The sequence below is a fragment of the Rhineura floridana genome, chromosome 8 (assembly GCF_030035675.1).
Source record: "Rhineura floridana isolate rRhiFlo1 chromosome 8, rRhiFlo1.hap2, whole genome shotgun sequence".
Classification (NCBI taxonomy): domain Eukaryota; kingdom Metazoa; phylum Chordata; class Lepidosauria; order Squamata; family Rhineuridae; genus Rhineura; species Rhineura floridana.
In genome coordinates this window covers 37,374,979-37,402,441 of record NC_084487.1, presented here as the reverse complement: position 1 = coordinate 37,402,441, position 27,463 = coordinate 37,374,979, and the positions used below count along the sequence as shown (strand labels likewise).

The following is a 27,463-nucleotide window of genomic DNA, read 5'->3' as shown; positions in this document are numbered from 1 at the left end:
GTTAAAATGTTAACACGCCTGGAGCCCATGATTTTGGTTACTAACCAATTAAGGAGTTGATAGGATTTTCTTCCTCGACAACATTGCAGAGCTGCCCCACTAAATTGGCTTGAACTTCCTTATTTAGCAGTGGGAAGCCCCTCGCAGCCAGCGACTCACTTATTTCACTACATGTCTGAACACCTATTGCATTAAGAGCTTCTCTCAAATCAAAAGTCCTGCCAAAAAAAAAGGGGGACACACGAGAAGTATGTTAATTCTAACAGATACCGCCTTTTATTTCTCCCTTTATTTACTTTTCAGTAATTCAGATAATCCCACCATCAATTTCCCACCCTCAAGTCTAAGAAACTTACTTCTTATTCATCCCTTCAAGCAGCACAAATGAAATCCGCTTTTGTTTTTCTACAAAATCGGGAATGCCCTCAATAGCCGCAGCCACCATGTTGCTTGTTATGAGACAGATGCACGCTATAATCTTCAACTGATTCAGCTTCTCCGATAGCTCCTGAAGACGACCTTCATCTGTCACTAACGTCTGAAATTAGATGTTTGGAAAAAGGCATCAACTATAGCAGTCAAATCTCTAACAAGACTGAGTCTAAAAAAGTATATTTTACCAGGAGTTCAATTTCTTGTCAAAGGAGTTTACTATGGCCATGGCCGCACCTAATATTTAAAGTTCTGTTAACACTACTTTAAACAGTCATGGCTTCCTCCAAAGGCTCCTGGGAACTGTAGTCTCTTAAGGGTGCTAAGAGTTCTTAGGAGACCCCTACTCCCCTCACAGAACTATAGTTCCCAGAATCCCCTGGGAAGAGGAATTGTTAAAAGCACTCTGGGAACTGTAGCTCTGGGAGAACTCTTGGCACCCTTAAACTGCAGTTCTCAGGATTCTTTGGGGGAAGCCATGACTGTTGAAGTGGTACAGTGCTTTAAATGTATCTTGCAAATATAGCCTTAGTCAGGACAAGGGTTTTGGGTCCTTCTCTCCTTTAACTTTTCCACCCTAGCTGGTTATCAGAACAGCATGTTAACTAACTACTTGTACCTGAGTTTTCTTATTTCCTCCTCCCTCCCAATCCATTTTCCTTTTGTGTCATGTCTTTTAAGCCTGTTTTGGAGCATTTTTGGGCTGAAGAGCAGGATAAAAATTATTTAAATAGATTAATAAAACAAACAATATCCACCTTATCTGATAAGTCAGCTGCTCAGCTTCTATGGGAGAAAGTAAACAGACTACCATAGAGACAAATGTTTCATTAGTAACCAATAATTACTGTATAAAATTCAAGGTATGCAAGGGACTATTTAAAAAAAACAAATAATTAATAATGTAAAATAATGTATGCTTTAGTTAATGAAAATGAAATTCTTTAAAAATGGGAAAGCTGGTGTACTTAATAAATTACATTATTTTATTTCATTGCATTTGTGTCTTCTTTTCTATTCCTCATGGTGTACATGGTACTTTGCCCCCTTTTGCCACAACAACCCTGTGAGGTAGATTAGACTGAGAGAAAAGTGACCAGCCCAAGATGTCCACAGAGAGTTTAATGGTCGAGTGTGGATTTCAAACTCTCTCCTCTTTGAGACACAGCTGGGGCTTGCATCTTTTAAATTTTAGATGCCAGCTGAAGACCTGGTTATTTCCCATGGCTTCCGACAGAATTTAATGCCTGTGGAATTGTATTCCACCATTTTATTGCTGCTGTTGCTATTATGCATTCATTGTTTTTATAACATTTTTATGTGAAACACCCTGCAAATATAAATCTATTTTCCCAGTATCCAAACAGCCCACTAAGCTAAAGTACTTGTAACTGAAACCATTCCATATTCCTCCCCTGTTGACACCTGCCACAATTTCTCTCCACTTCCTCTGTGGATTCCCTGTGCCTCTTTTTACAGGGTAAAAATCCTTGAGGGATCTACTTGTTCTTGGGGGTAGGGATCTGTCAAACCTGTGAACTGCCATATATTATTTATGTATTAAATTTATATCCCACCCTTACTCCCAGAAGGAGTCCAGGGTGGCAAACAACAAGCAATAAAACACTAAACAAAATCTTAAAAATAAAACATTTTTAAAACATTTTTTTAAAATCTTAAAAACATTTCCGGTACACATGCAGACTAGGATGAGGTCTCTACTTAAAATACTTGTTATTGAAAAAGATGGCAAATATATAATTGCCACTGGAGAAGTGCGATTGCTGACCCAATTAGCACTTCCAATGTAGTTGTGAATGCCAGATGAAAAGAAATGAAATGAAATAAATAAAATAAATGTCATAGCAGGCTACTATCGGACAGCACTTTTAACATCTCTAGCAACAAGTGACAACTCCCCACTTTTCTTTTGTGCATCTAATCTTGTAGCCTTTAAAATATTTTACTTTGCATTTTTATTTTTTAATGTGGCATTTGAACATTCCACTGATGTGTAATCCCAGCACATGAACGCGTTCCTTTGGCTATCCAGCCTTCTTCCCTTCCACAAGCTTATTTGTTCCCACCCACCTGTAGCAACGCTTTCATCACAGGGAGACAGGATATTATGCTCTGATTGTGGATGTGCGCTAGCATGGTCAGAGAGATAACGGGTTGGGGAGAGATCAGGGCTGGGGCACTAGTGAGCCCTCCAGGCGTTGCTCGACTCCCAACACCCATCAGCCCCAGCACACACAGCCAGTGGTCAAGGATGAGGGAGTTGCAGCAGTCCCTACATCCCTGCCTTAGAGAGTCAGCAAGATTCACATTTTACCTCAGGAATAGGTTTTTTCTGATAATCCCACCGCAATAGTTTCAAGTAGCTGTTTGTCAGCACCAAAGTAGGACTCAGATTTGTTTTAGAGATCCCATCAGCACCAGCACATGAAGATGCTTCACGGGAAAGAGAAGATAATTCATCCTGTATAGATTCCTTTATCCATTCTGTTGTCAAGTCCAGGGCACCTAAAGATCCCAAGACAAAAAGTGAAACTATGGAAGAAGTTTTATTAGAGAGGAGCACACTCAGAGAGGGGCACACCCTATAGAAGAAGGCAACCCCCAAGGCCCTACCCACAAAGTGTGCATACACACAATACATTTAAAGCACATGCCTTCCCTCAAGGAATCCTGAGAACTGTGGTTTGTTAAGCATGCGGTGACTTGGAGCTCTATAAAGGGTAAACTGCAGTTCCCAGGATTCTTTGGGGGAAGTCAGGTGCTTATAATGTATGGTGCTTGCAGCCAAAAAGATGACAACTGAGAATTGGAGAAAGGTGCAGAACAGAGTTATTTGACTGAGGTCATATCCTGACAAGACTGGTTGCAATTCTGCCTAAATTGTGCTATTATACCACTGCTGATGCTGCAATGTATGTACACTTACTGCAAGAAGAGAGCTGGTTGGCTGATGATGTCCCCACTGCCAGTGCAAGTTCTGCCCACACAGCATGACACAAGAGCATCACAGCCTCTCTCCCTTCCCAGTCTCTCTCCAGTGCATCCACCTTAATCTACAACAAGCAACTTATGGTGTGTGTTGTGTTGGAGAGAGCATCCACACATGGCTTCAAAACATTACTAGAAAATCTTGCATGTTTGAGATCCTAAAAGCAACAAAAACTCATAGCAGAGCACTTTGACCTGGTTCGTACAATTACAACTTGGTTTACTAATTCAAGATAGGATTGAGCCTTTTGCCCACTATCCCTTCACTGCTGCCTTCACAGCACGAGCAATCACTGTGTCCTGTTCTGGACACCACACTTTAAAAAAGATACAAACTAGAACAGGTTCAGATGAGGGCAACAAGGATGATCAGGGGACTGGAAAAAAAGTGCTATGAGGAAGGACTGAAAGAACTGGGCATGTTTAGCCTTGAGAAGACTGAGGGGCAATATGACAGCACTCTTCTATTGGAAAGGTTGTCACACAGAAGAGGGTCAGGATTTCTTCTCGATCGTCCCAGAGTGCAGAATATGGAATAATGGACTCAGTTACAGGAAGCCAGATTCCAGCTGAACATCAGGAAGAACTTCCTAACTGTTAGAGCATGTTAGAGTAGTATGACAATGGAACCAATTACTTAGGGATGTGGTGGGCTCTCCAACACTGGAGGCATCCGAAGCAGCTAGACAGCCACCTGTTGCATATGCTTTAAATTGGATTCCTGCATTGAACAGGGGGTTGGACTCAGCCTTATAGGCCCCTTCCAACTCTACCATCTTATGATTCTATAAGTCAGGAACCTCTAATTAACCATAGTTTCCCATTTCATCTGAACCATGGTTGCCAGCCTTGGAAAAAGTCAGGATATTAAGTCACAGTTTGAAACTGGCTTAATATCCCACTATGTTCCAAGCCGATAATCGTAGTGACCCAGTTCAGACAAAACGGCGAGTCAGACACGTTGTGGTTTGATTGCTCATGCAACAATGGGAGAAATAACAGAGCTGTGTGTGGCAAAAGGTTCATCAATATCTCAGGTTACTAAGCCCAGATACGATAAATAGCCCAGAGATGATGTCAGCTTCCAGATGTTTTGACTATAGCTCCCAGCAGTCCCAGAAATGATGTGCATTCTAGTGTAACACCTGGAGGGGTGCCAGATTGTGGAAGGCTGAATTATACTCTGAGTTTCTTCCTGTCCCACCTAGCCATTTACTATTTGAAGCAAATTGCTGTATCAACTGCACAACGCATCAATTTCCCTGCCACTTTTTCACTCAGTTTAAACTTAAAACATTCAGAAACCCTGTCCAGCATGTGATCTGCCGCCACCACCAGTCATCCTTCTCCAGCAGTCACTTTCTAAACAATGGTTTCTTTGTAGATTTACAACAGTGAAACGTCATTTCATCTGTTGTGGGCTATGGTTCGTTCTGAGAATTCCCAGCTCCAATTATATAGCATGTAGTGACACACATCTGGAAAAAGACACCTGCCATTCTTGTATAGTATTTATGGCATGCACCAGCAGCAGAACGCCTGAGTATGTATGAGAGTTCCATGCAGTAAGAGTGTGGACTTCTATTTTACTATGTATATCTGCTTTAAACAAATTAAAATGAAATGTTCTTTTTTGCCAAAGGATGTAAACACTTTTGATTATATTATATTATATTCAACATCTAAGCCCCTCCTCTGGGTGCCTACTCCGAGGGAAGCTCGGAGGATGGCAACAAGGGAGAGGGCCTTCTCTGTAGTGGTCCCCAAATTATGGAATGATTTTTTTGATGAGGTGTGCCTGGCGCCAACACCGTTATCTTTTTGGTGCCAAGTCAAGACTTTCCTCTTCTCCCAGGCATTTTATCATGTGTTTTTAAATTTTTTAAAATTGTGTTTTTAATTTTTGTGTGTGTTTTAAACTTTGTATATTTGTTTTTAATGTTTTTAATTGCTGTAAACTGCCCAGAGAGCTTCGGCTATGGGGCGGTATATAAATGCAATAAATAAATAAATAAATATTGTATTTATATCCCACCTTTCCTCCAAGTACTCAAGGTGGTGTACATGGTTCTCCTCCATCTCCATTTTATCCCTACAACAGCCCTGTGAGGTAGGTTAGGCTGAGAGACAATGACTGGCCCAAAGTCACCCAGCAAGTTTCATGGCTGAGTGGGGATTTGAGTGGTCTCCCAGGTCCTAGTCCAACACTCTAACCACTACACCACACTATCTGTCTCACACTTGATCATTCTCATGCTTTAGTATCCAGGATTTCTTCCATCCTCGGCTCTTGTTCAAGTATCAACTTTGGGAAAGGGTTCAGACCTTCTAATTTGGACTTCTGGTGCAACAGTAAACTTGCATCGGAAAGTAAAACACACCGCTTCTGAGTACAGAACAGTGGAGGCCGGTCCACTTGGGCGAATGAAGCACTGCCCCACCAACCTCAGTCTGCTCTCAGCCAACCCTCATCTGTCCAAGAGGTAGCATTGCCTGTCAATTTCCTCCTCCTTAGTGTTGCCCTTGCAAAATTCAGCAGGGAGGAGGGTGGAGACAAAACTAGAATTAGCAGCTCTGCCTTTCATTGGCTCTGGCTCCACCTTCTGCTGGTCTCCTTGCCTTCCATCCTTCCGGTCCCAATGGGGACCAAGCACCACTGACAGAGAAGCATCCTCCACTCCGGCCCCCATAAAGTTTCTTAACAGAATGTTACATGTTATTTATTTATTATTACATTTCTATCCCACCTTTTCTCCAAGGAGCTCAAGGTGGTGGACAAACAATGCTCCCCCTCCTAACTTTTTCCTCACAACCACGCTCACAAATCCCCTGTCAAGCAGGGATTTGAACCCTGGTTGCCCAGGTACCAGTCCAGCACTCTAACTGGTACACCACACTGGCTCATCAGAAACAGTTCTGGTACACCACACTGGCTCGTCATTTAAGAACAAAGTATGTGCTTCTTCTCCTGCACTTTTTAAAGAACATCTGAAGCTGCTCTTGGGATGTGCCTGCAGGGGGAGTTTTCCTAGGCTCCTCCTTTGTGCTTTAGCCTTCAACCAGAAGCTAGGAAGCAGCATCTTCCATCTCTGCCACTCATGGACATGGACTGGCGCAGGGCTTTTAGCACTCACGGCATTCTCTGCGCGCGCACGCATGCAGCACATTAATTCCCATCATCAGTTGTGTCAGTAAATTAGGGGGGAGGGAAGCCGTGTCATGCACGGGTACTACATAGTTTGTGGGTCTCTCACATCCTGAATGAGAAGACACAAGAGACTTTGATAAAACCTCTGACCCCCAAAGCATTTCTAAAAAGGTTGCTTCTCTGGTACAACAACCTGAACAGATTTGAGAAGGTGACTTAGAGATCAAATTCCTTCCTGTTGGCGCTTTTAGGTCAAGTCACTTTGGAAGAAGATGCAAATCCCCTCTTGGGCCTCTTCTTAGCTACAGGCCTCAGGCAGCTGCCTGCACTGCCAGGCCATTAGCAATATACCTGCCTAGGTAAACAAAGGACATACTTGGTGTTTCTTCAAGTATGTCTTGGAATTTAGCTCTCTCGTAATCCACCAAGTTACGCTGAAGATGGGGTCGAAGGCTCCGTATAGTATAGTTAACCATATCCATTGTCATGAGATCCAGAACATGGAATATTTGCCTGAAAGAATAAAAGAAACCAACAAGATTGCAGCCATGCCATTATGGGGAACTTCCTTACATGCTTACATTATCCTTTCTGACAACACCGCGCACGCAGACAACACACTCTTATCTTAATTCCCCAGCAGCTCATTCTGAAAAGGATAACCACCACCCCACTGCCTCAGCATCAAAGATAAAGTGCGGCATTGAAAAAACTATTATTAGAAGCTTCCATGGCGATTCATGGGCTTACTTGTGCATCTCTGTGTTAATACAATGCACATCTTATATTCAATGCTCACAAATAGGACAGTTAAAACATCCTGATTGACAACCAACTTAAAATAATGTACTTGCAGTTAAGCCACCTGAACTCCACTAAACTTATCTAAGGACTACCCTTCACATCATTGTTTTGATTGCCCATGCTACAATAGCTCCAAGAGCCTTAGGAAACTGCCTTATACAGAGTCAGGCCATTGCTCCATCTAGCTCAGTATTGTCAACACAGACTGGCAGCGGCTCTCCGGAATTTCAGACAGCAGACTTTCACAGCCATACTTGACTATGACGGGGACTGAACCTGTGACCTGCTGCATGCAGATCAACTACTATTCTGTCTACTACTGAACTATGACCCCAAGACTTTCCAGATGATAACCTAGATGTTACCACCACAATCAAAGCCCCAACCCCATAATAGTAGTGTGATATCCCTTCCACACGTAAAGGTTTAATCTTTCTATTCACATGTTCAGGGTATACAGGGAAGATTATAGCCATTTGTGTGTGTGTGTGTGTGTGTGTGTGTGTGTGTGTGTGTGTAAAAGCCATCATGATATGTATTTCAGTGTGGTAATGGGAGGAAATAAACGGTGATCCTCATTATTGTTTTGTAGGCATTATTGAATAGCTACCCATTGTATTTATGCAGCAACTCCTTCCATATATGACTCACCACAGCACTGGATATGTTAAGTGGGGAGAATCACATTTTTGCAATGATAAAACATTACCATATCAGTGCTGATCAGAAATGTGCATTGCCATGGTATGTCATACAGGAACGCACGTAATGACTGAGGATGCCAACAATGAAAGTGTTGAGTCAACAAATTAGTTAGCCTCCAATCTTAACCATGGTGACATTCATTCTGCTTTTCTAAAAGCTTGTTAACCAGAGCTTTTACATTCTAACCCTTCTAATAAAAAAATGATGAATATTACACTACTTTTTAGTTGGTAACAAACAGAGGCAACAGCAGTTGTTCATCTTCAAGCCTCCAGTTGCTAATTAACAACTATCACACAGTTATTTGCGAATTAATAGTTATTGCACAGGATCTATTTTGCTTTTTCTTAAATTGTAGCCTATTGTTCTTGAACAATTAAAATGAAAGTTGCAACAGAAATACAATAACCACAATGCCTACGAACAGCAACGCCATATACAATGAATGCAGGACTCTAGTGCAAAGTGGCTGCCAGATTGGCTGAAGCTCCACTGAGATGTTGTGTTATTGTTTGTAGGAAATTAAGGGTGCTGGTATTCAGAAGCATACTGTCTCCGACTGTGGAGGCAGAGCATGGTCATCATGGCTAACATTCCTTTGATAACCTTATCCACCATGAATATCTAATCCTTTTTATTTATTTATTTATTTTATTTATTTCATTCCATTTCTATACCGCCCTTAGCCTATGGCTCTCTGGGCGGTTCACAGCAAGGAATAAAATACAATACAGTAAAATAAAAATCAGGTAAAATCACTAAAAACATACAGCTTGAGCATGTAACACTTGGTGTTACAAGTTGGTGGCCATCAAGCATGTGTGAATAGGACAACGGCAAAGGTTGGAATTATTATTATTATTTATTATTTGATTTATATCCCGCCCTTCCTCCCAGCAAGAGCAGAATTAAAACAAGCAAGCAGCAAGAAGAAAAATGAAATGCAACAAGGTTACTTCTTATGCACACTCTCTTGGCAACCCTTAATCTCACTCTAGATTAATCACTCTAGATCAATAACAATATATTTAAAAAAAATATTTAGGCAATTCTGAGTTTTGGGGTGCTAAAGAACACTATTAAAAAGCAAAATCACATACCAACCTCAACAATACGACAATATTCCCAGTAGCCTTTAACTGGCTGACTTCATTATCCCTTATTGGAGCACACAATTTCCCCATGGTGCTAATGACATAGTTTGCGAGGCCCTGGATGTCAACCGCGTCATGCTCGGCCTGCTGCCTTATGAGGTCTGCATCAAGGACTTCACAGATTTGGCTCCGCATCCTGTTAGACCCAGGGTTCAGGAAAGAAAGAAGAATCTGAAATATTAACACACACAAACCAAGTAAGGTCCAGCAGCTGTAGTTAATGGCTCACCATGGTGATGGAAGTTTTATATGACCAGGTACAATAAAATAAAGAATAGGATAGGGATCATGTACTCTCAGCAGTTGGGTATATAAGACGGAATTATTTCAGCAATTGCAGCTTTTCCTCACCTTTGCATATCATATTTGTTGAAATTTGTTCTTTTATACAGCTATTAAGGGTAACATAGCTGTATCCACTTTTACACTAGGTTGCTCTATGTAAACATTGTTAAATGAAAATTTGAAATTATTTTAATTTGAATCGTATGAAAACTTTACCTGAGGTAAATCAGATATATGCTGTTTTACATTTAGATTACGTTAAATAAGAGCAAATGTAGCTAGAGTGTTGGATTAGGCCGGGGCAGTGCTTTTTTGGTAAAACATGAGGTGCCGGTACTCATACCTTGATAAAAGTGCCATGGGTGCCAGCACAAAATGGCTGGCATGGGCAGCAAAAAAAAGGTGCTGGTACTCTGTACCGGTGAGTACTGTCACAAAAAAAAGCCCTGGGGATTGGGAACGCCAGGTTCAAATCTTACTCAGCCATGAAACCGATTGGGTGACACACTGTTCTTTCTCCCAGACTATGCATAATGGTGCCATCAGGACAGAATTTGGGGGCAGAAGTCCACGTCCTTACTCAGCAACACAAGTAGAGCTCTCAATGCAGGGCTGGCTTACCACATTTTGAAGTAATACACATGACTGCAATGAGGTAAATGCTGCATTGATTTTAACTGCTGTTAACAGTTAATAGAGAGCCAGTGTGTGTAGTGGTTAGAGTGTTGGACTACGACTTGGGAGACCAGGGTTCGAATCCCCACACAGCCATGAAGCTCACCTTGGGCCAGTCACTGCCTCTCAGCCTCAGAGGAAGGCAATGGTAAACCCCCTCTGATCCTGTTTACCATGAAAACCCTATTCATAGGGTTGCCATAAGTCGGGATCGACTTGAAGGCAGTCTATTTCCATTTTCAACAGTTAATAATGTTTTATTGTATTTCTTTGACTTTCTACTGTATACTCCTTTGGGAGGATCCTGAAATTGCTGAAGTATATAAATACATAAGAAAGTGGGGGTAGGGGTGGAGGTTAAAACCAAATCAGACCAGAGTCTTACCTAAGGGTACCACTGCCTAAGCTATCCCACAGGGATAAAAATGAGGTGGGGGAGAACTGTGTGTACTGTTTTGAACTTCACCAGGGTCATCATAAATCAACAGATTTATCATAAATCGAGGTGGAGAACCTCAGACCCAGGGGCTGAATGTGGCCCTCCGGGCCTCTCTATCTGGCCCCTGGGATTCTCCCCAAGCCAAACCTCTCAATGGCACATGCTCTGCTTCCTCGAGTATTTACGCCTGCCTAGAACGTGTCCCGATAATGCTTTTTGCTTGCCTGGATGGAGAATAGAGAGGGGTGTGCAAAGGTAAAATTAGCATTTCTTGCTCTGCCCAGTTTTGCTTCTGGCCCCACCCACCAAGGAAATGTGGCCCCCGAAAGGTAGCCTAGAAGGGAAACTGAACCCTAGGGCTGAAAAGATTCCCCATCACTGTCATGAGCAAAAAAGAAAAGCCACTGCTTAAACAGCTACTTTATAACATACATAAAAATATATATAATTTTTTTTGGTCATTCCTTTTATCTCTGAACAAACTTTACAGGTTTAGAACAGAGATGTTGCTACACTGATAAATTATACAGCCAGACCTATGCGGACAAAAACAAAATTTAGCATGAGGGAGAAGAAACCCCCAAGGTTAACTTGCCTCTTTAATTTCTTCAAACAGTTTGATAGCATGTTCATATTCGGGAGGATCTTCATTCAAGTCTTCCTCCAAACGATCCCAGAATGCTTTGTGTACAATTTGTTTCACTCTTCTACTCAAGATGTGGGGGGTAGGAGGTGGGGTAGGAGGTGAAGAAAATAAAAGACATTTAAATGAAGCAAAGAATTGTTAAAGGAGTCAGTTTAAGCCCTTGGCTTGGAGAGAAAGAAAAGCAGGGCCATTAACTGCAATTTTATATATATATTACTCTGATCACTACAGAAGATTCTTGCCTTGTTGGGGCCCCAGGAAATAAGGGACATTTCTGATACAGCATTTGCACACGCAGTTCCAGCTAGTCCAGTCAGCCTGCTGGCCCACCCTTGTTTTGGATGCCTCTGCCTAGTGCCTTGCAAGCAATTTCCATTTGGGGAAACAACTATTTTGAGATTGGACTTTGATCTATCTAGAGTAAGTATGGGAGAGTAGGGATGTCAGAGAATTCCAACAGAAACACGAGCAGGATCTGCTGTTGTTTGCTTATTCATCCCATGTCTGGAACAGAAATCAATCCAGCAAATACAATCTGTATTCATTTTTCATTTTCATTTTTCATTTTATTAAATTTATATACCGCCCATAGCTGAAGCTCCCTGGGCGGTTCACAACAGTCAGCATAAAATACAATGAAACACATATTTAAAACAGTTTTTTTAAAAGCTTAAAGTTTAAATTTAAAAACAAACATTTTTACACATACTAAAATGCCTGGGAAAAGAGGAAAGTTTTAACCTGGCGCCGAAACGACAGTAATGTCGGCGCCAGGCGTACCTCGTCAGGAAGACTATTCCATAATTCGGGGGCATAATTCATGGTTGTTTTCAGGTCACAATTTATTATTGTTATTATTATTATTATTCTACATAATATACATGCATAAAACCATACAGAAATTTAAAAACACAAAAACATACATAGAATTGTGTAGAAACAAATCCATAAAATCCTTACAATCATCAGTGCAAAGGGGTAAAAATGTAACCAAATGCTGGAATAAAAAGGTGAGTCTTCAGCAGACATCCAAAAATGGAAATCAATAAGTAATTGATGACTCCCCATTATCCCCCAGGAATTGTCATTTGTTAAGGGTGCTGGGAGTTGTTGCTCTGTGAGGGGTAAACTATAGCTGCCAGGATTCTTTGGAAGAAGCCATGTGCTTTAAATGTGTGGTGTGGATGTGACCTTACAATATATACTTTGAAGTCATGGGAGTGGTCCCACCAATCACAACTACAACTAGATCTGTAAATTGGGAAAGGTTTGTTACTGTGTCTACCTGAGAGAAAGACTCAGGTATGCAACAACTAAAAGTAGCCCTGCTTACTCAGGACTCTTTTTTTAATTGAACATGGATTTTTTAATTAAACCTTTCCCTCAATTCCAATTGTTTACCAATCCCAAATTAAAATTAGGATGTGTGAAGACTGGCTGCTGCAGTGATTCATCCATTTTAGGTTTAAGAGCTTCTAGTGTCTTTTCCCCCTTTAGGATGCACACCTTAACGTGGTGAGGGGGTTTGAGAGTGTTGAAGAAGCTGAGAGCAATGCCGTCAGCAGTCTAGACCAAGAGGCTAGACTCCTAGCAGGGGCATCCAAGGCGGAATGGTCAAAGCTGAGACACCAGACTAAAATGCATCCAAACTCAGAGGAAGGCAATGGTAAACCACCTCTGAATACCTACCACGAAAACCCTATGAACAGAGTATCCAAAATGCAACACAAGATAGTGCTGGGAGATGAGACCCCCCAGGTCAGAAGGCACTCACCGAGCTACTGGGGAAGAACAAAGGACAAGTACGAGTAGCGCTGTGACTAATGATGCAGCTGGGTCAAAGCCAAAAGGAAGCCCAGAGGCTGATGCGCACAGATGCGAAAGGAGAGTCCGGAGTTGTACGACGCACACAATAGGAACATGGAATGTGAGAAGCAAGAACCAGGGAAAGTTAGAGATTGTCAAGCAAGAAATGGAGCGTATCAACATTACAATACTTGGAGTGAGTGAATTAAAATGGACTGGAATGGGACATTTTCAATCAGGCAACTACAAAATATTTTATGCAGGAAATGAGAAATCAAAAAGAAACAGGGTTGCTTTAATAGTGAGAAGTGATGTAGCAAAAGCAATTAGGAGCTACAACGCAAGGTCTGAGCGAGTGATATCAATGAGATTAAACGGGAAACCTATTAACATAACCATCATCCAAGTTTACGCTCCAACATCAAACGCAGAAGAAGAATTGGAGAGATTTTACGCAGAAGTACAGGAGGAAATTGACCACACACCAAAACAAGATATGATGATAATCATGGGGGACTGGAATGCAAAAGTAGGGAGCAGAGAAGAACTAGGAATGGTGGGGAAATGGGGCTTAGGTGACAGAAATGAAGCAGGAGAAAGACTTATTGAATTCTGTGAAGCCAATGATTTGTTTCTTGCCAACACATTTTTTGAGCAACCAAAAAGACTGTACATGTGGACATCACCAGATGGTCAATATAGGAATCAAATTGATTATATAATTGGAAACAGAAGATGGAGAAGTTTCATACTTTCTGCAAAAACAAGACCAGGAGCAGACTGCGGTACAGATCATGAACTGATCATATCAAAAATCAAAGTAAAGCTAAAGAATAATAACAAAGCACTCATAATGCCAAAATACAATTTAAATAACATCCCAGAAGACTATAAAGATCAAATAAGGAACAGGTTTGAGGTTTTCAACTTAATTGACAGAGAACCAGAAGAACTATGGACTGAAGTCTGGGACATTTATCAGGGAAGAATGCAAAAAGACAATACCTCTTGTTAAAAAGAGAGAAAGACCTCAATGGATGACTGAAGAAACTCTTAAAATGGTTAAAGAGAGAAGGAAAGCAAAAGCAAAAGGAGATAGAAACACGGTCAGAACCCTAAATGCAACTATACAACGACTAGTACCTAGGGACAAAGAAAACTATTACAATAGTTATTGTATAGAAATAGGAAAGGACAACAAAATGGGAAGAACAAGAGCCCTATTCCAAAAGATTAGAGAAATGAAAGGGAAATTTAAACCACGAGTAGGGATGTTGAATAATCAATAAGGAAACACACTGACTGACCGAGATAAAATAAAAGGAAGATGGAAGCAATACACTGAAGAACTCTATAAAAGAGATGCAAGGATGACAGATTCATTCACGGAGGAACCATATGATGAAGAACCAGAAATTTTAGAATGTGAGGTGAAAGCTGCTCGTAAAATACTTGGAAGAAACAAATCACCAGGAATAGACAGCATACCAATAGAGTTGCTACAAGCTACTGAGACTGAATCTGTCCAAATTTTGACAAAAATTTGTCAAGAAATATGGAAAACTAAACAATGGCCTACAGACTGGTAGCGTTCAATATATATCCCACTTCCAAAGAAAGAGGATCCCAGAGAATGCAGTAATTACCGAACTATTGCCTTAATATCCCATGCAAGTAAAGTAATGCTCAAGATTCTACAACAAAGGCTCTTACCATATATGGAGCTAGAAATGCCAGACCAAGCTGGATTTAGAAAGGGAAGAGACACCAGAGATCATATCGCAAACATACGTTGGATAATGGAACGGAGCAAGGAATTTCACCCTGTGCTTTATAGACTACAGCAAAGCCTTTGACTGTGTAGATCATGAAAAACTATGGAATGCTTTAAAAGAAATGGGGATGCCACAGCATCTGATTGTCCTGATGCGCAACCTATACTCTGGACAAGAGGCTACTGTAAGGACAGAATATGGAGAAACCGATTGGTTTCCCATCGGAAAGGGTGTGAGACAGGGTTGTATTTTATCACCCTATTTGTTTAATCTGTATGCAGAACATATCATATGGAAAGCAGGATTGGACCAAGATGAAGGAGGTGTGAAAATTGGAGGGAGAAACATCAATAATTTAAGATACGCAGACGATACCATACTCTTAGCAGAAACCAGTAATGATTTGAAACGAATGCTGAGGAAAGTTAAAGAGGAAAGCACAAAAGCAGGACTACAGCTGAACGTCAAGAAGACTAAAGTAATGACAACAGAAGATTTATGTAACTTTACAGTTGACAATGAAGACACTGAACTTGTCAAGGATTATCAATACCTCGGCACAGTCATTAACCAAAGTGGAGACAATAGTAAAGAAATCAGAAGAAGGCTAGGACTGGGGAGGGCAGCTGTGAGAGAACTAGAAAAGGTCCTCAAATGCAAAGATGTACCACTGAACACCAAAGTCAGGATCATTCAGACCATGGTATTCCTGATCTCTATGTATGGATGTGAAAGTTGGACAGTGAAAAAGGCGGAGAAGAGAAAAATCAACTCATTTGAAATGTGGTGCTGGAGGAGAGCTTTGCGCACACCATGGACTGCAAAAAAGACAAATAATTGGGTGTTAGAACAAATTAAACCAGAACTGTCACTAGAAGCTAAAATGATGAAACTCAGGTTATCATACTTTGGACACATAATGAGAAGACATGATTCACTAGAAAAGACAATAATGCTGGGAAAACAGAAGGAAGTAAAAAAAGAGGAAGGCCAAAGAGATGGCTTGATTCCATAAAGGAAGCCACAGACCTGAACTTACAAGATCTGAACAGGGTGGTTCATGACAGATGCTCTTGGAGGTCACTGATTCATAAGGTCGCCATAAGTCATGATCGACTTGAAGGCACATAACAACAACAAGAAGAAGTGTCTTTTTCTTATTTTAAAACTGAATTTCTTGTTTTATTGCATTTTGTTCTTATTAAAAGTTGCCTCTTCAGTCTGCTGAACTGAAACACAGGACATATTTTTCTTTAAAAAGAGTCTCAATATACCTGTCCACCCCTAAATAATTAAAAACTTAGCGGGTCCCCTAAAACACCTATCTGTGACATGCCAACATTTCTAGTTTGTTTTCTTAAGAATCAGCTCCTTCAGGAACATTTTTTGCCATAGTTACTAAAACCTTCTTACTCACCTGTTCTGTGGATGCTCAATCTGCTCCAAGTGAAAGTTTTCATTTACAGCAATTTCATGAGCCAGAGTCAAGTTTGACAAATTTCTTGCTGCTGCCATCATTTCATCAAATGTGACCACTTTGGGAGGGCTTGTTGCTGGGGCAGAGGAAAGAAAGACACATCATCCTGCTTAACCTGAAAGCTTAAAATGAAATCAGTTCCATGTGTTATTATTTCTGAATTGGCCCTTTCCAGCTGGCCTATGTGATCAGCTGGGAGTTTGTGTGAGGAAAGGCCATCAAAAAACAGATTCAGTGGTGAACTCAGTAACCACAAAGGTGAAGGGAGACACCAAGACTAACACTTCAGAACTGGGGCTCGGAATTTGGGACATAGCTGACTAGGTGATTCCACCTCAGTACAAATCAGCTCTGCTGAAAGGCTAGCTCCACAAGACCTCCTTTCCCTCAGTGGCCATTCCATTAGGCTGCCTCAACGGGACACATGGGAAAGAGGGCTCATTTCATCAGCTTTGCTGAAAGCCCATCAGGCACCTCCTACGCCTGATCCTCTCTATGACAGCTAGTCATTCTAAGAACTACCATTTAAGAAATAAATGGTGCCTGGATTTGCTTTTTTCTCTTCCCTCCCTGTCCCATTTTCCTTGTGGGTCATGTTGCTTAGATTATTAGCCTGTGGGCAGGGACTGTCTTGTTTTCATTGATTGTATATAAGCCATGCTGGGAGCCTTTTTGGCTGAAGAGTGAGGTACAAATACTCTAAATAAAATAACATAAGCAGAAATCTCAAGGGCTGAACCTTGGAATACTGTGTACAGTTCTGGCCGCCTCAACTCAAACAGGATATTGTAGAGTTGGAAAAGGTTCAGAAAAGGGCAACCAAAATGATGAAGAGGATGGAGTGGCTTCCCTATGAGGAAGGGTTGCAGCATTTGGGTCTTTTTAGTTTAGAGAAAAGGCAAGTAAGAGGTGACATGATAGAAGTGTATAAAATTATGCAAGGCATAGAGAAAGTGGATAGAGAAATATTTTTCTCCCTCTCCCATAGCACTAGAACTCGTGGGCATGCAATAAAGCTGAATGTTGGAAGATTCAGGACAGTAAAAAAAGTACTTCACACAGCGTGCAGTTATCCTGTGGAATTTGCTCCCCCAAGAGGCAGTGATGGCCCCTAACTTGAATGGCTGAGGCTGAGTTCCACAGAACTCAAGCTGTACAGTGGACCAAATCACATGCATTTCACTGTAGGGACCAGTAGCGTAGGCTAGCTTACACGCTGGGGAGCCAGGCTTGCTTGAAGAGTCACTGGTGAAACTCTGCCTTGAGTATTCGGAGTCGCTGGAAGAAGAAGCTGCACTTTCGGAGAATCGTGAAGAATCACAGTCGCTGTTCTGCTCATCGTTGAGAGGCATTATGGATCACTTTTACTGATACAGTACAAAGAAACTGGGTGGAGAAAGGGAGAGGACATATTTGATTCATCTAGATCTATCTGACTATACTGATTTCCAAAATGCACTTTAAATTTTTATTTTTTAAATTAAACGTGGAATTTGCTTGGTGCCCTTGTGCCATTCACAGAACAGCGTGACTCACAGAAGAGCGTGACTCACAGAAGATTCACTTCTCAAAGAGGAGGGGTAGGCGATTTTGCCAATTTGCCTTCCCCTGTTAGATCACCCATGTCTTCTTTCACCCTGTTCTGAGGGGCTTCCTCAAATCTCTGAAGTCTATTTTTGGTGAAGTCCTGGGGGCTGCAGAGGGAGGGGGAATCTGCTAAAGAAAAAATAATCCCATCTTCTTTAATTAGCAGAGGGCATCCACTGGATCAAGAGCCCTTTTGCAAGGGCACCAGGTAGATGCCTCCATAAGTCACCATGCACAGACCGAACTGCAAAACACAAACAATGCCTGCTTGATGAAATGTAGTTTAATTTATTTACTTTCAGTCTGAAGTTGAATCAGGCAATAAAATTTTTGAATTAGCCTCATCCCATGAAAGTAAGAGCAAAGCACAAAACATGGCTGTCTCCACATAGCAACCATTTTTAGAATGTTTTTAATTATATTGTTTTAATGAGTAAAACCTTCCACTAACCTATCTAAGCCAGCAGCAACCCAGAGAATGCGGTAATCGCAATTGTATGGAGACAGATGCTGTTCGCCTGCAAAAAAAATACCCAGAAGTTACTAGATTAAACACTAAAGATGTGTCTTTTTAAAAAAAGGTTTTTTATTAGTCAGATATCCATACAAAGCAAAACAAACAGACTTCCGGGAAGGGTGACTTCGCTTGTGCCTGCTTTTGAGACGGGCTCCCGCCTCAGAAGAAGCTTATTCAGATATAAATCAGTCAGAACATTTTTTTTTTTTGACTGATGAAATTTCTCCCGGGCAGGGAGAAATGTAGAGATCAACCTCAAAAGCCTGTTTTTGTTGGGAGGACTGGATTTCATTAATTTATGAGAAAAGGTCCAGCCAGCAATGCTGGACGGACTTCCGAACAAACTCTATCTGATTAATGCAATACGTTTATCTTTTCTTCAAAGAGAAAACGGACTAACAGGCAAGCACCCTTCTTTCTATTATTTTTTTTACTTGGTTTAAATTGTTGCAGCAAAAAGAGATTTGTCAAATGAATCAGCTTTAAAGAACTTCTGGGTGAGCTATAACTCTTCTCTGTTATTCACGAAATTAACAGCTTATCTCTGTTTCTATTGCAAAAAGCTGTCCTGGAAGTGCATTCTAAAGATATAAACAGAAGAGGGATTTCTATTCCGAGGAACATTATATTGTCTGGGACTATTCTCTTTTTGGTCTATTTTATTTTGACGAATCTGCTTCTTCACGACGCCACTAACTGTTTTGATGCTGGGAACTAAATTTGTTTTGTATTCTTGAACATAGAGAGATAAGGCAGGCTGCTCTGTTTATACTGTGATGTCATCAAGCCTGGAATATTAACCCAATTGTTGCTGAAATAAGAAGTGGTTCTTCTTTATTTTTGTTTTGTTTTGGTGGTTTTAAAAATGGCAATCAAGAAAGTGGCTGAGAATCTGGAAGTAATTATGTTTCAGAAAATAATGGATGAGATTGAGATAACGAAACAAACCCTGCGACAGGGCAGTAAGGAGCTGAAAATTGAACTGAGCAAAATGACGCAGGAGCTTAAAGAAACAGGGGATCCTGTGAGAGAGGAGAATGAGATCAGAGATGAGAAAAGAAAAAATAAAGGGAAGATACAAGCCCTGGAGATTGGAACAAATGTGGAATTGGAAAAAGATCTGGAGTTTATGGATATTAGAAATAAAATCTACTGTTTGGAATTTAACGTTATCTCTGAAGAAATTAATGAAGATATTAGAGATAAAGTTATCAATGGCTTGAATAACCTTCTGGACTGGAATGACGTGATGGAGCTTGATATAGAGAAAATCTATGGAATTAACTGCAGCCATGTGATAATGGAAAAACTCTCAAGAGATGAGCCAGTGCATTTTGTAAAAAAGAAGAACAGAGATATGACTTTACAACAATATTTCAGCAACTTATTCAGAATGGATGGCAAGAAAATATTTGGGATAGAGGAAATTCCCATCAGACTCTTATTATATGACTATGGCTATGACAGCAAGATTATTATGGAATACTGATAAAGGAAGATTGGACACTGAAATTACTGGACTTAACAGGACTATTGAAGATGGAAGATGGAATTAATATGGATAATGGAATAATGGCTATTGAAATTATTGGACCTAACAGATTTTGATGAGATGGATTAATCGATATGTTTATTTGGACTATGGTTATGACAATAAGATTATTATTATTATTATTAACGAGATGGATTAATCGATATGTTTATTTGGAGAAAAATGGATAGATATATTTCTTAAAGAACTGAAACCTCTCTTTGACTTTTTGTGGAAAGAATAAAGTAATGTTTATGAGATTTGATGATTAATTAAGATAACTACTGGAGGAAAGTGATTTTATAATATAATTTAAGAGACAGGATTGTTATATATTGTAGACCTATAACTGATTTGATCTGCGACAAATGGGAAGTCAACATTTTATTTTTTTGTTTAATCATTTTTGTTTTGTTTTGTTTTTTGTCTTTGAATGTTTTATGATTTTGTTTTGTATGTTTTATGAAAATTTGAATAAAAATTATTGTAAAAAAACAAAAACAAAGCAAAACAAACAAAAAGACTCAAAACAAACCAATACAGTAACAAGATACAAAAAAGTTAGAATAACACAGAGAGACTCTTGACACAAAATAACATCAGGATGTCCAAACTTCACGCATCAGTACAGGTAAGGAGTTATGTGTATTATTAGCGGTAGTACAGAAAAGAAAATCCCACCAAATGGCATAGAAATATTCTGGGTCTTCAGTTCCACTGGAAACATTCAAGTTATGAGTTATTTTTTCAATATTAAACATTTGTGTAGCACTTTATAGAGAATTTAAAGTTCTATACATGCATTATTGCAGTAATCCTCACAACAGCCCTGCCAGGTGGGCCAGTATTCCATCTATTTTGCAGGAGAGGCAGGGCTAAGGTAGAGAGACAGTGGTTTGCCATAGTTCGAGTTAGGCATTTGACTGCTCAAATATGATGAAGTAATGGTCAAGCTTCTTTCTTTTTTTAAAAAAGAATTAACTTTATTAAAACAAGAAAGCAATGTTTGGGTTTCCTCGACCCTCCATAATATACCGTCTCACTTGTAGAAGTTATCTCATGAGTTTTACTTCAACCTTCAGTTCTTTCAACAGCTACTGCTTTCCAAACCAAAGTCCAACCCTTCACAGGAATTTTATAGACTAGATAGCCCCCGGGGGTGAGTAGTAGAGCATCTACTTGCATGCAGCAGGTCCCAGGTTCAGTCCTCTGCATCTCCAGGTAGGTCTGGGAAAGAATTCCTGCCTGAAATCCTGGAGAGCTGCTGTCAGTCAGTGTAGACCAATAACCATCAACTCTTTTTAGTTCCAGAACCCAATTTGAACCATAACATGCATTTGGGGACCCATTTCTTAACCTACCACCCTATATTTGTATGGTGGCCATGTTGCTGTTGCAACCCACTGCAGATCAGGCTGCAACCTGGTAGTGGTTCTCGACCCACCACTTGAAGACCAGTGGTGCAAACAATGAAGAACTAGATGGAACAATGGCACGACTCAGCATAAAGCAGCTCCCTATGTTCAGACACCATGAATGCTGCAGTCCTATGCTCAGATCGCATAGCGAGGGTAGTTCAGGGGTAGGGAACCTGCGGCCCTCCAGATCTTGTTGAGCTCCCATAAGCCCCAGTCAGCATAGCCAATGGTCAGAAATCATTGGCGTTCTAGTCCAGTAACATATGGAAGGTCACAAGTTCCCCGACCCTGCCTCCTTCAGCAACCATGGCTAGCTGAGCCTAGGCACAGATCTTTCCTACAGATTCTGCTTGTGTTTTTTTCCCCACTTTGGAGATGCTGACATTTATAGCAGGTGGCCAGTAGGAGAAACTTCCCTCCCACCCTCACCCACCCCTGCTGCTGGGATGACAGCATATAGCTCTCACTCCTACTGTTGCTAACAAATGACACCATAATGCAATTTTGTTAAAAAAAAAAAAAAACTTCATGGAATATCTGACCATGTTTAACCATGATCAAATAATAAGCAGTCAACTGTCCAGTCAATTAACTGGTGTGCCAAGGCCCGGGCCACCCACCAACTTCAAACTGAGGACACATTTCAACCAGGGACTACCCAGCTTAGCCATTAACATGGCACCAGCTCTCATCTTTGGAGAGCACCTGCTAATATTTTACACAAATAGTAAGGAGCAATTCGTGCTTCTTGGGGTTTTAACGTGGTAAAATCACTTCCTGTGTCAAGAAACAACAATTTTTCCCAATGTGGCTCAGGTGACTAAAAAGAAAAAAGTGCTAGGCCTGCACACAAGTCAACGTGTAGGACAGGAAGCAAATATGTCATCACCCCATTTAAAACTACAAATGGAATGTTGATCATCACAGTGCAAATTACTCAAGCTACGTTCTAGCTAATCAGCCAGTGGACATATGCTTGCATGAAGTTCCACAGTTAGGCGTCTTGTTTACAATCAAGAACGTTGCCAGGCATACCTTACTTTTCAGGAATATCCCATATTCTGAAACAAAAGCCATAATCAGATGTGGCAAATACCTTATATTTCAAAGATGCATGGCAAAAAGCCACAACTCAGGTGCCTGTTGTTTTCACACATCCATCCCATTACAAAACCTTTGCCTCAAAAGTTACTAATCACTGTACAGTGATAGCACTTTCACAGCTTGCCCGCTCCCGATTTGAAACATAAAAGCTCATCACTGCAGCCGCAAGCTCATATTGTTCCCAATCATGAGGAACTCATTTTATTCTTGGGCAGTTATAGCACAGCAGCACTACAAAAGAAAAGCTGTTTTGACAAAGCAAGGCAAGGCCTCCTTCTCACAAATAGCAAGTGAGGTGGTAAAACTGTGCCTGGAGCATACCACTTCACAATGCAGGTGGGGGCTCACATGACAGATTCTCTCCTAGGAAAATATCATTCCCATATATAGATGATTAACAGCCTTCTTCCTGACATGCTAGCCTTCTATGTGTGTGGGGGGATATTTTTTAAAAAATGGGAGAACCCCAACTTACAGTGTACTATGGTACAGTCCAGGCACAGATTTAACACCCTATCTATGAGAACTAGGGCCAACATACAGAGCCAGCTGGTTGTGACAGAACTACATACTTTAAAGTTTTGTGTTTTGGTATCATACTGGACAGCCGATTCCTGTTTGCACCAGGATATACAGGAACATGATTCACTGGGTAAGGAAATTAAAATGGAGTCAAGTCACTTCCATGTATGCAGTAGGGCACTGAAACTGTAAAGTCCCAGAGCAGCTGCTAGCATTTCCACTTTTTATTTAATCCCACTTATAAATCACTTCCTATGAAATATCCACAATAAAAACATATATAAAACAATTTCATACAATTTTTAAAATTATTATTGACAATTATCTTTGGATTTCCACAGGTATCACTTTATAATGACAGATGCAAGTAAGTTGTCTTACAAAGTTCTTTTAGAACATTCTGTAAGTACAGCATCTTGGACACCAGATTCTAGCCTACTGCCAAGGCTAGCACAGGGCAAAATGCCATAGTGAGCAAAGTTGCAGCCTGTGCATATTTGCCACATGGATATAATAGGAAGCGGGAGAGCCACTAGAAATAGATTCAAAACGCAAGGCCAAAAAAAGAAAGGGGAGGGGAAGATCAAGGGCTCCATGAGTTTCATTCATTCAGCCTCATAGACACATGCTTGATATAGCTCCAGTTCCATTGGGAAAAATCAGATACACTGGACGAAATCATAGCCTAAATACAACCTCACCACCCTATCATTATGTTCTTTCTTTTGAATTGACAGTGAAATCCCACTCGTTTCCCCAATATAATTAAGATCTTTTTAGGCCATCTTTTAGGGACAATATTCTCATAAGGCAGCTTTCATTAAAAACAATGCAATGTACTTAAACATAGAGATATTAAAAATATGAAACCACTGCTGAAAGAATAAAACCAGCTAAAACTTTTAATGCAATTTCAACACCAGTTTATGCCAACAGAGCCACCGGGGGGTGGGGACAGTGACCTGAAACAGGCAAAGCCCACTTAAAGACCTGGAAAAAAGGGCCATACACACCTCACCCAGGATTTCCACAGCTGTAGGGCCACTACATAAAAGACCCCATCCCTCAGGTGCACTTTAATGATGGGTCTTCAAAGTTGATCTTAAGGGAAGGGCAGGTTCATACATGGGAAGGTGCTTCTTTAGGTAACCTGGTCCCAAATCATTTAGTTCAATACCACCACTAGAAACATACCAGCAACCAGTACAACTTGCACTTTATCAGTGCCACATGTTCCAACTGCCTTTTGCATTTTGTATCAGTCAAAGTTTCTGGACCATCTTTAAAAGGAGCCCATGTAGACAGCACTACAGTAATCAACTCGGGATGTCACTAGTGCATGGGGAACTCTGGAAGATATATGAACTCTTTAAAACAAACTACTTTAAAAATAGAAAGAGGTACATGTACACACAGTTGCAGAACAAACAATAATACAGTTATTGTAGCTTTTTACACTAGTCTACATTAGAAGCTATACTTTGGATAGCTTGCCCATTCTCGTCAATTCAGTCCTTACCTGTTCAAGAGTTTTCTCACATACAGAAACTGATGCAGTTCATTGGAGGTAATGCTTTCGACACTTTGTGCAATTGAGAGAATTAAGAAAGTGCTTGGCAGGTCTACAAAGAAAAGAATACAGATTTATGAACAGTGCCTGCAATTAAATTGTGCGTAGAACCTTCTGAGCAAGAGATGCTCTGTCTATGTGGGGAGATAGGAAGAGAAAGTCTACAATCATTGGCTAGATCATTAAACCCGATCATTGTGATTTCCATGAACAAGGTGAGTTGTGGATACATCTACGTGCCATCCATCTGGTACAAACACTGAAGTAGTATCTATTCCTATAGCAGCCTGCATCTTCATAATCAAGACCATGTTAAGTGTCTCAGCTGGTGATTATTTAAACAATTTATATCTTATGCTTTCAGAAAAAAAAGGGGGGTAGCAATCACAGACATATGAAACTGATGCAGCATGAATTGCCCATGACTGCAGTTAAAAGCAAAGAGGCTTTGTGGATTTCATCCACAGACAGGATTATTCTAGACTAAAGGATGCCAAACTTTTTAAGTCTGTGGACACATTTGGCTTTTTGAATCAGTGCTGTGGGCACAGACTCCTCTGGTGACTTCTCTCCCCTCCAGATCACTGCGCCCCCAAGACAAAGAAAGAAAATGCACATGTGTGTGCACACACACACACTTTGCTTTTCCAAAAGATCTGGGTAAAAGTTGGATCAAGTAGAATTAATCTAAACCTTGAAAAGCACATAGAGCTGAAAGAGGGAAGTGCAAAGAGTGTAATTCTTCCAACTTCTCTGTCAGTTCTATGTATTTTTTAGGGAGAAAAAGGTAACCACGCTTACCACCTCATCAGCAAAGGGAGCAGACTACTGAGGACACAAAACAAAGGTCTGCTCCAAGTGCAGGGCCGGCGCCAAAGGGCAGCCAGGTTGGGCCCTGGCTGAGGGCCCCTGCGGCCCAGGGGGGCTCCAGAAGGGCCTCTTGTTAGGGTAGGAGAGTAGCAATCCCTTCCACGATCCACAGCAGGATCCCTGCCGTGGATCGCAGGGACAGAGCTTCCAGGTCGCCTGCCCATTCGTTTGCTCCACCTGCTTCTCTCCTGTGTTCTGCTGCTGCGCATATTGCGTGCACAGGGCTCCCATCAACCAAGATGGTGGTGGAGGGGAGGAGTAAACTACAGTTCTCAGGGTTCTTTAGAGGAAGCCATGACTGTTAGTGCGCTTTAAATATATGGTTTGGACGCAACCAAAAGGTTGCCAGTTTGTAATTTTCTGGAAATGCAGGAGTATGTTTTTAACCCACCCACCCACCGCCCCCCAGAAAAACCTTTAAATGTGATGTTTGCTCATCTTGGATTTTTCTCTCCTGATGTTGAACATGTAAGTGGCAGACCTATGCATGTTTATATGGGAGTAAATCCCATCAATTCCAGGTTCAATCCCTGGTTTCTCCAGGTGGGACTAGGAAAGATTCCTGCTGAAGCCCTGGAGTCAAAGGTGTACTAAAGAACGATAAGGAGATTGCAGACAAGCTAAATAAATTCTTTGCATCTGTCTTCACAGTGGAAGATATAGGGCAGATCCCTGAACCTGAACTAACATTTGCAGGAAGGGATTCTGAGGAACTAAGACAAATAGTGGTAACGAGAGAGGAAGTTCTAAGCTTAATGGACAATATAAAAACTGACAAATCACCGGGCCCGGATGGCATCCACCCAAGAGTTCTCAAAGAACTCAAAGGTGAAATTGCTGATCTGCTAACTAAAATATGTAACTTGTCCCTCGGGTCCTCCTCCGTGCCTGATGACTGGAAAGTGGCAAATGTAACACCAATCTTCAAAAAGGGATCCAGAGGGGATCCCGGAAATTACAGGTCAGTTAGCTTAACTTCTGTCCCTGGAAAACTGGTAGAAAGTATTATTAAAGCTAGATTAACCAAGCACATAGAAGAACAAGCCTTGCTGAAGCAGAGCCAGCATGGCTTCTGCAAGGGAAAGTCCTGTCTCAGTAACCTATTAGAATTCTTTGAGAGTGTCAACAAGCATATAGATAGAGGTGATCCAGTGGACATAGTGTACTTAGACTTTCAAAAAGCGTTTGACAAGGTACCTCACCAAAGGCTTCTAAGGAAGCTTAGCAGTCATGGAATAAGAGGAGAGGTCCTCTTGTGGATAAGGAATTGGTTAAGAAGCAGAAAGCAGAGAGTAGGAATAAACGGACAGTTCTCCCAATGGAGGGCTGTAGAAAGTGGAGTCCCTCAAGGATTGGTATTGGGATCTGTACTTTTCAACTTGTTCATTAATGACCTAGAATTAGGAGTGAGCAGTGAAGTGGCCAAGTTTGCTGACGATACTAAATTGTTCAGGGTTGTTAAAACAAAAAGGGATTGCGAAGAGCTCCAAAAAGACATCTCCAAACTGAGTGAATGGGCGGAAAAATGGCAAATGCAATTCAATATAAACAAGTGTAAAATTATGCATATTGGAACAAAAAATCTTAATTTCACATATACGCTCATGGGGTCTGAACTGGTGGTGACCAACCAGGAGAGAGACCTCGGGGTTGTAGTGGACAGCACGATGAAAATGTCGACCCAGTGTGCGGCAGCTGTGAAAAAGGCAAATTCCATGCTAGCGATAATTAGGAAAGGTATTGAAAATAAAACAGCCGATATCATAATGCCGTTGTATAAATCTATGGTGCGGCCGCATTTGGAATACTGTGTACAGTTCTGGTCGCCTCATCTCAAAAAGGATATTATAGAGTTGGAAAAGGTTCAGAAGAGGGCAACCAGAATGATCAAGGGGATGGAGCGACTCCCTTACGAGGAAAGGTTGCAGCATTTGGGGCTTTTTAGTTTAGAGAAAAGGCGGGTCAGAGGAGACATGATAGAAGTATATA

At 41.0% G+C, this 27,463-nt stretch overlaps 1 protein-coding gene across 4 annotated transcripts in view; it reads right to left on the bottom strand.

The window, feature by feature from the left end:
* Positions 1-27,463, bottom strand: part of TCP11L2 (t-complex 11 like 2) — a 38,245-nt gene that overhangs the window by 4,588 nt on the left and 6,194 nt on the right. The window contains exons 2-12 of one of the 4 annotated variants that reach the window (XM_061638927.1): positions 24,554-24,656; positions 23,085-23,160; positions 18,394-18,460; positions 17,569-17,741; positions 16,296-16,431; positions 11,247-11,358; positions 9,203-9,423; positions 6,966-7,102; positions 2,768-2,958; positions 357-538; positions 46-218 (exon numbers count right to left, since the gene is read on the bottom strand). In XM_061638927.1, the coding sequence (XP_061494911.1) occupies positions 46-218; positions 357-538; positions 2,768-2,958; positions 6,966-7,102; positions 9,203-9,423; positions 11,247-11,358; positions 16,296-16,431; positions 17,569-17,707 (1,291 nt within the window). In that variant the 5' untranslated portion in view covers positions 17,708-17,741; positions 18,394-18,460; positions 23,085-23,160; positions 24,554-24,656. Of the gene's footprint in view, positions 1-45; positions 219-356; positions 539-2,767; positions 2,959-6,965; positions 7,103-9,202; positions 9,424-11,246; positions 11,359-16,295; positions 16,478-17,568; positions 17,742-18,393; positions 18,461-23,084; positions 23,161-24,553; positions 24,657-27,463 lie in introns of those variants that run through there. The other 3 variants (XM_061638926.1, XM_061638928.1, XM_061638929.1) reach the window with 3 other exon arrangements.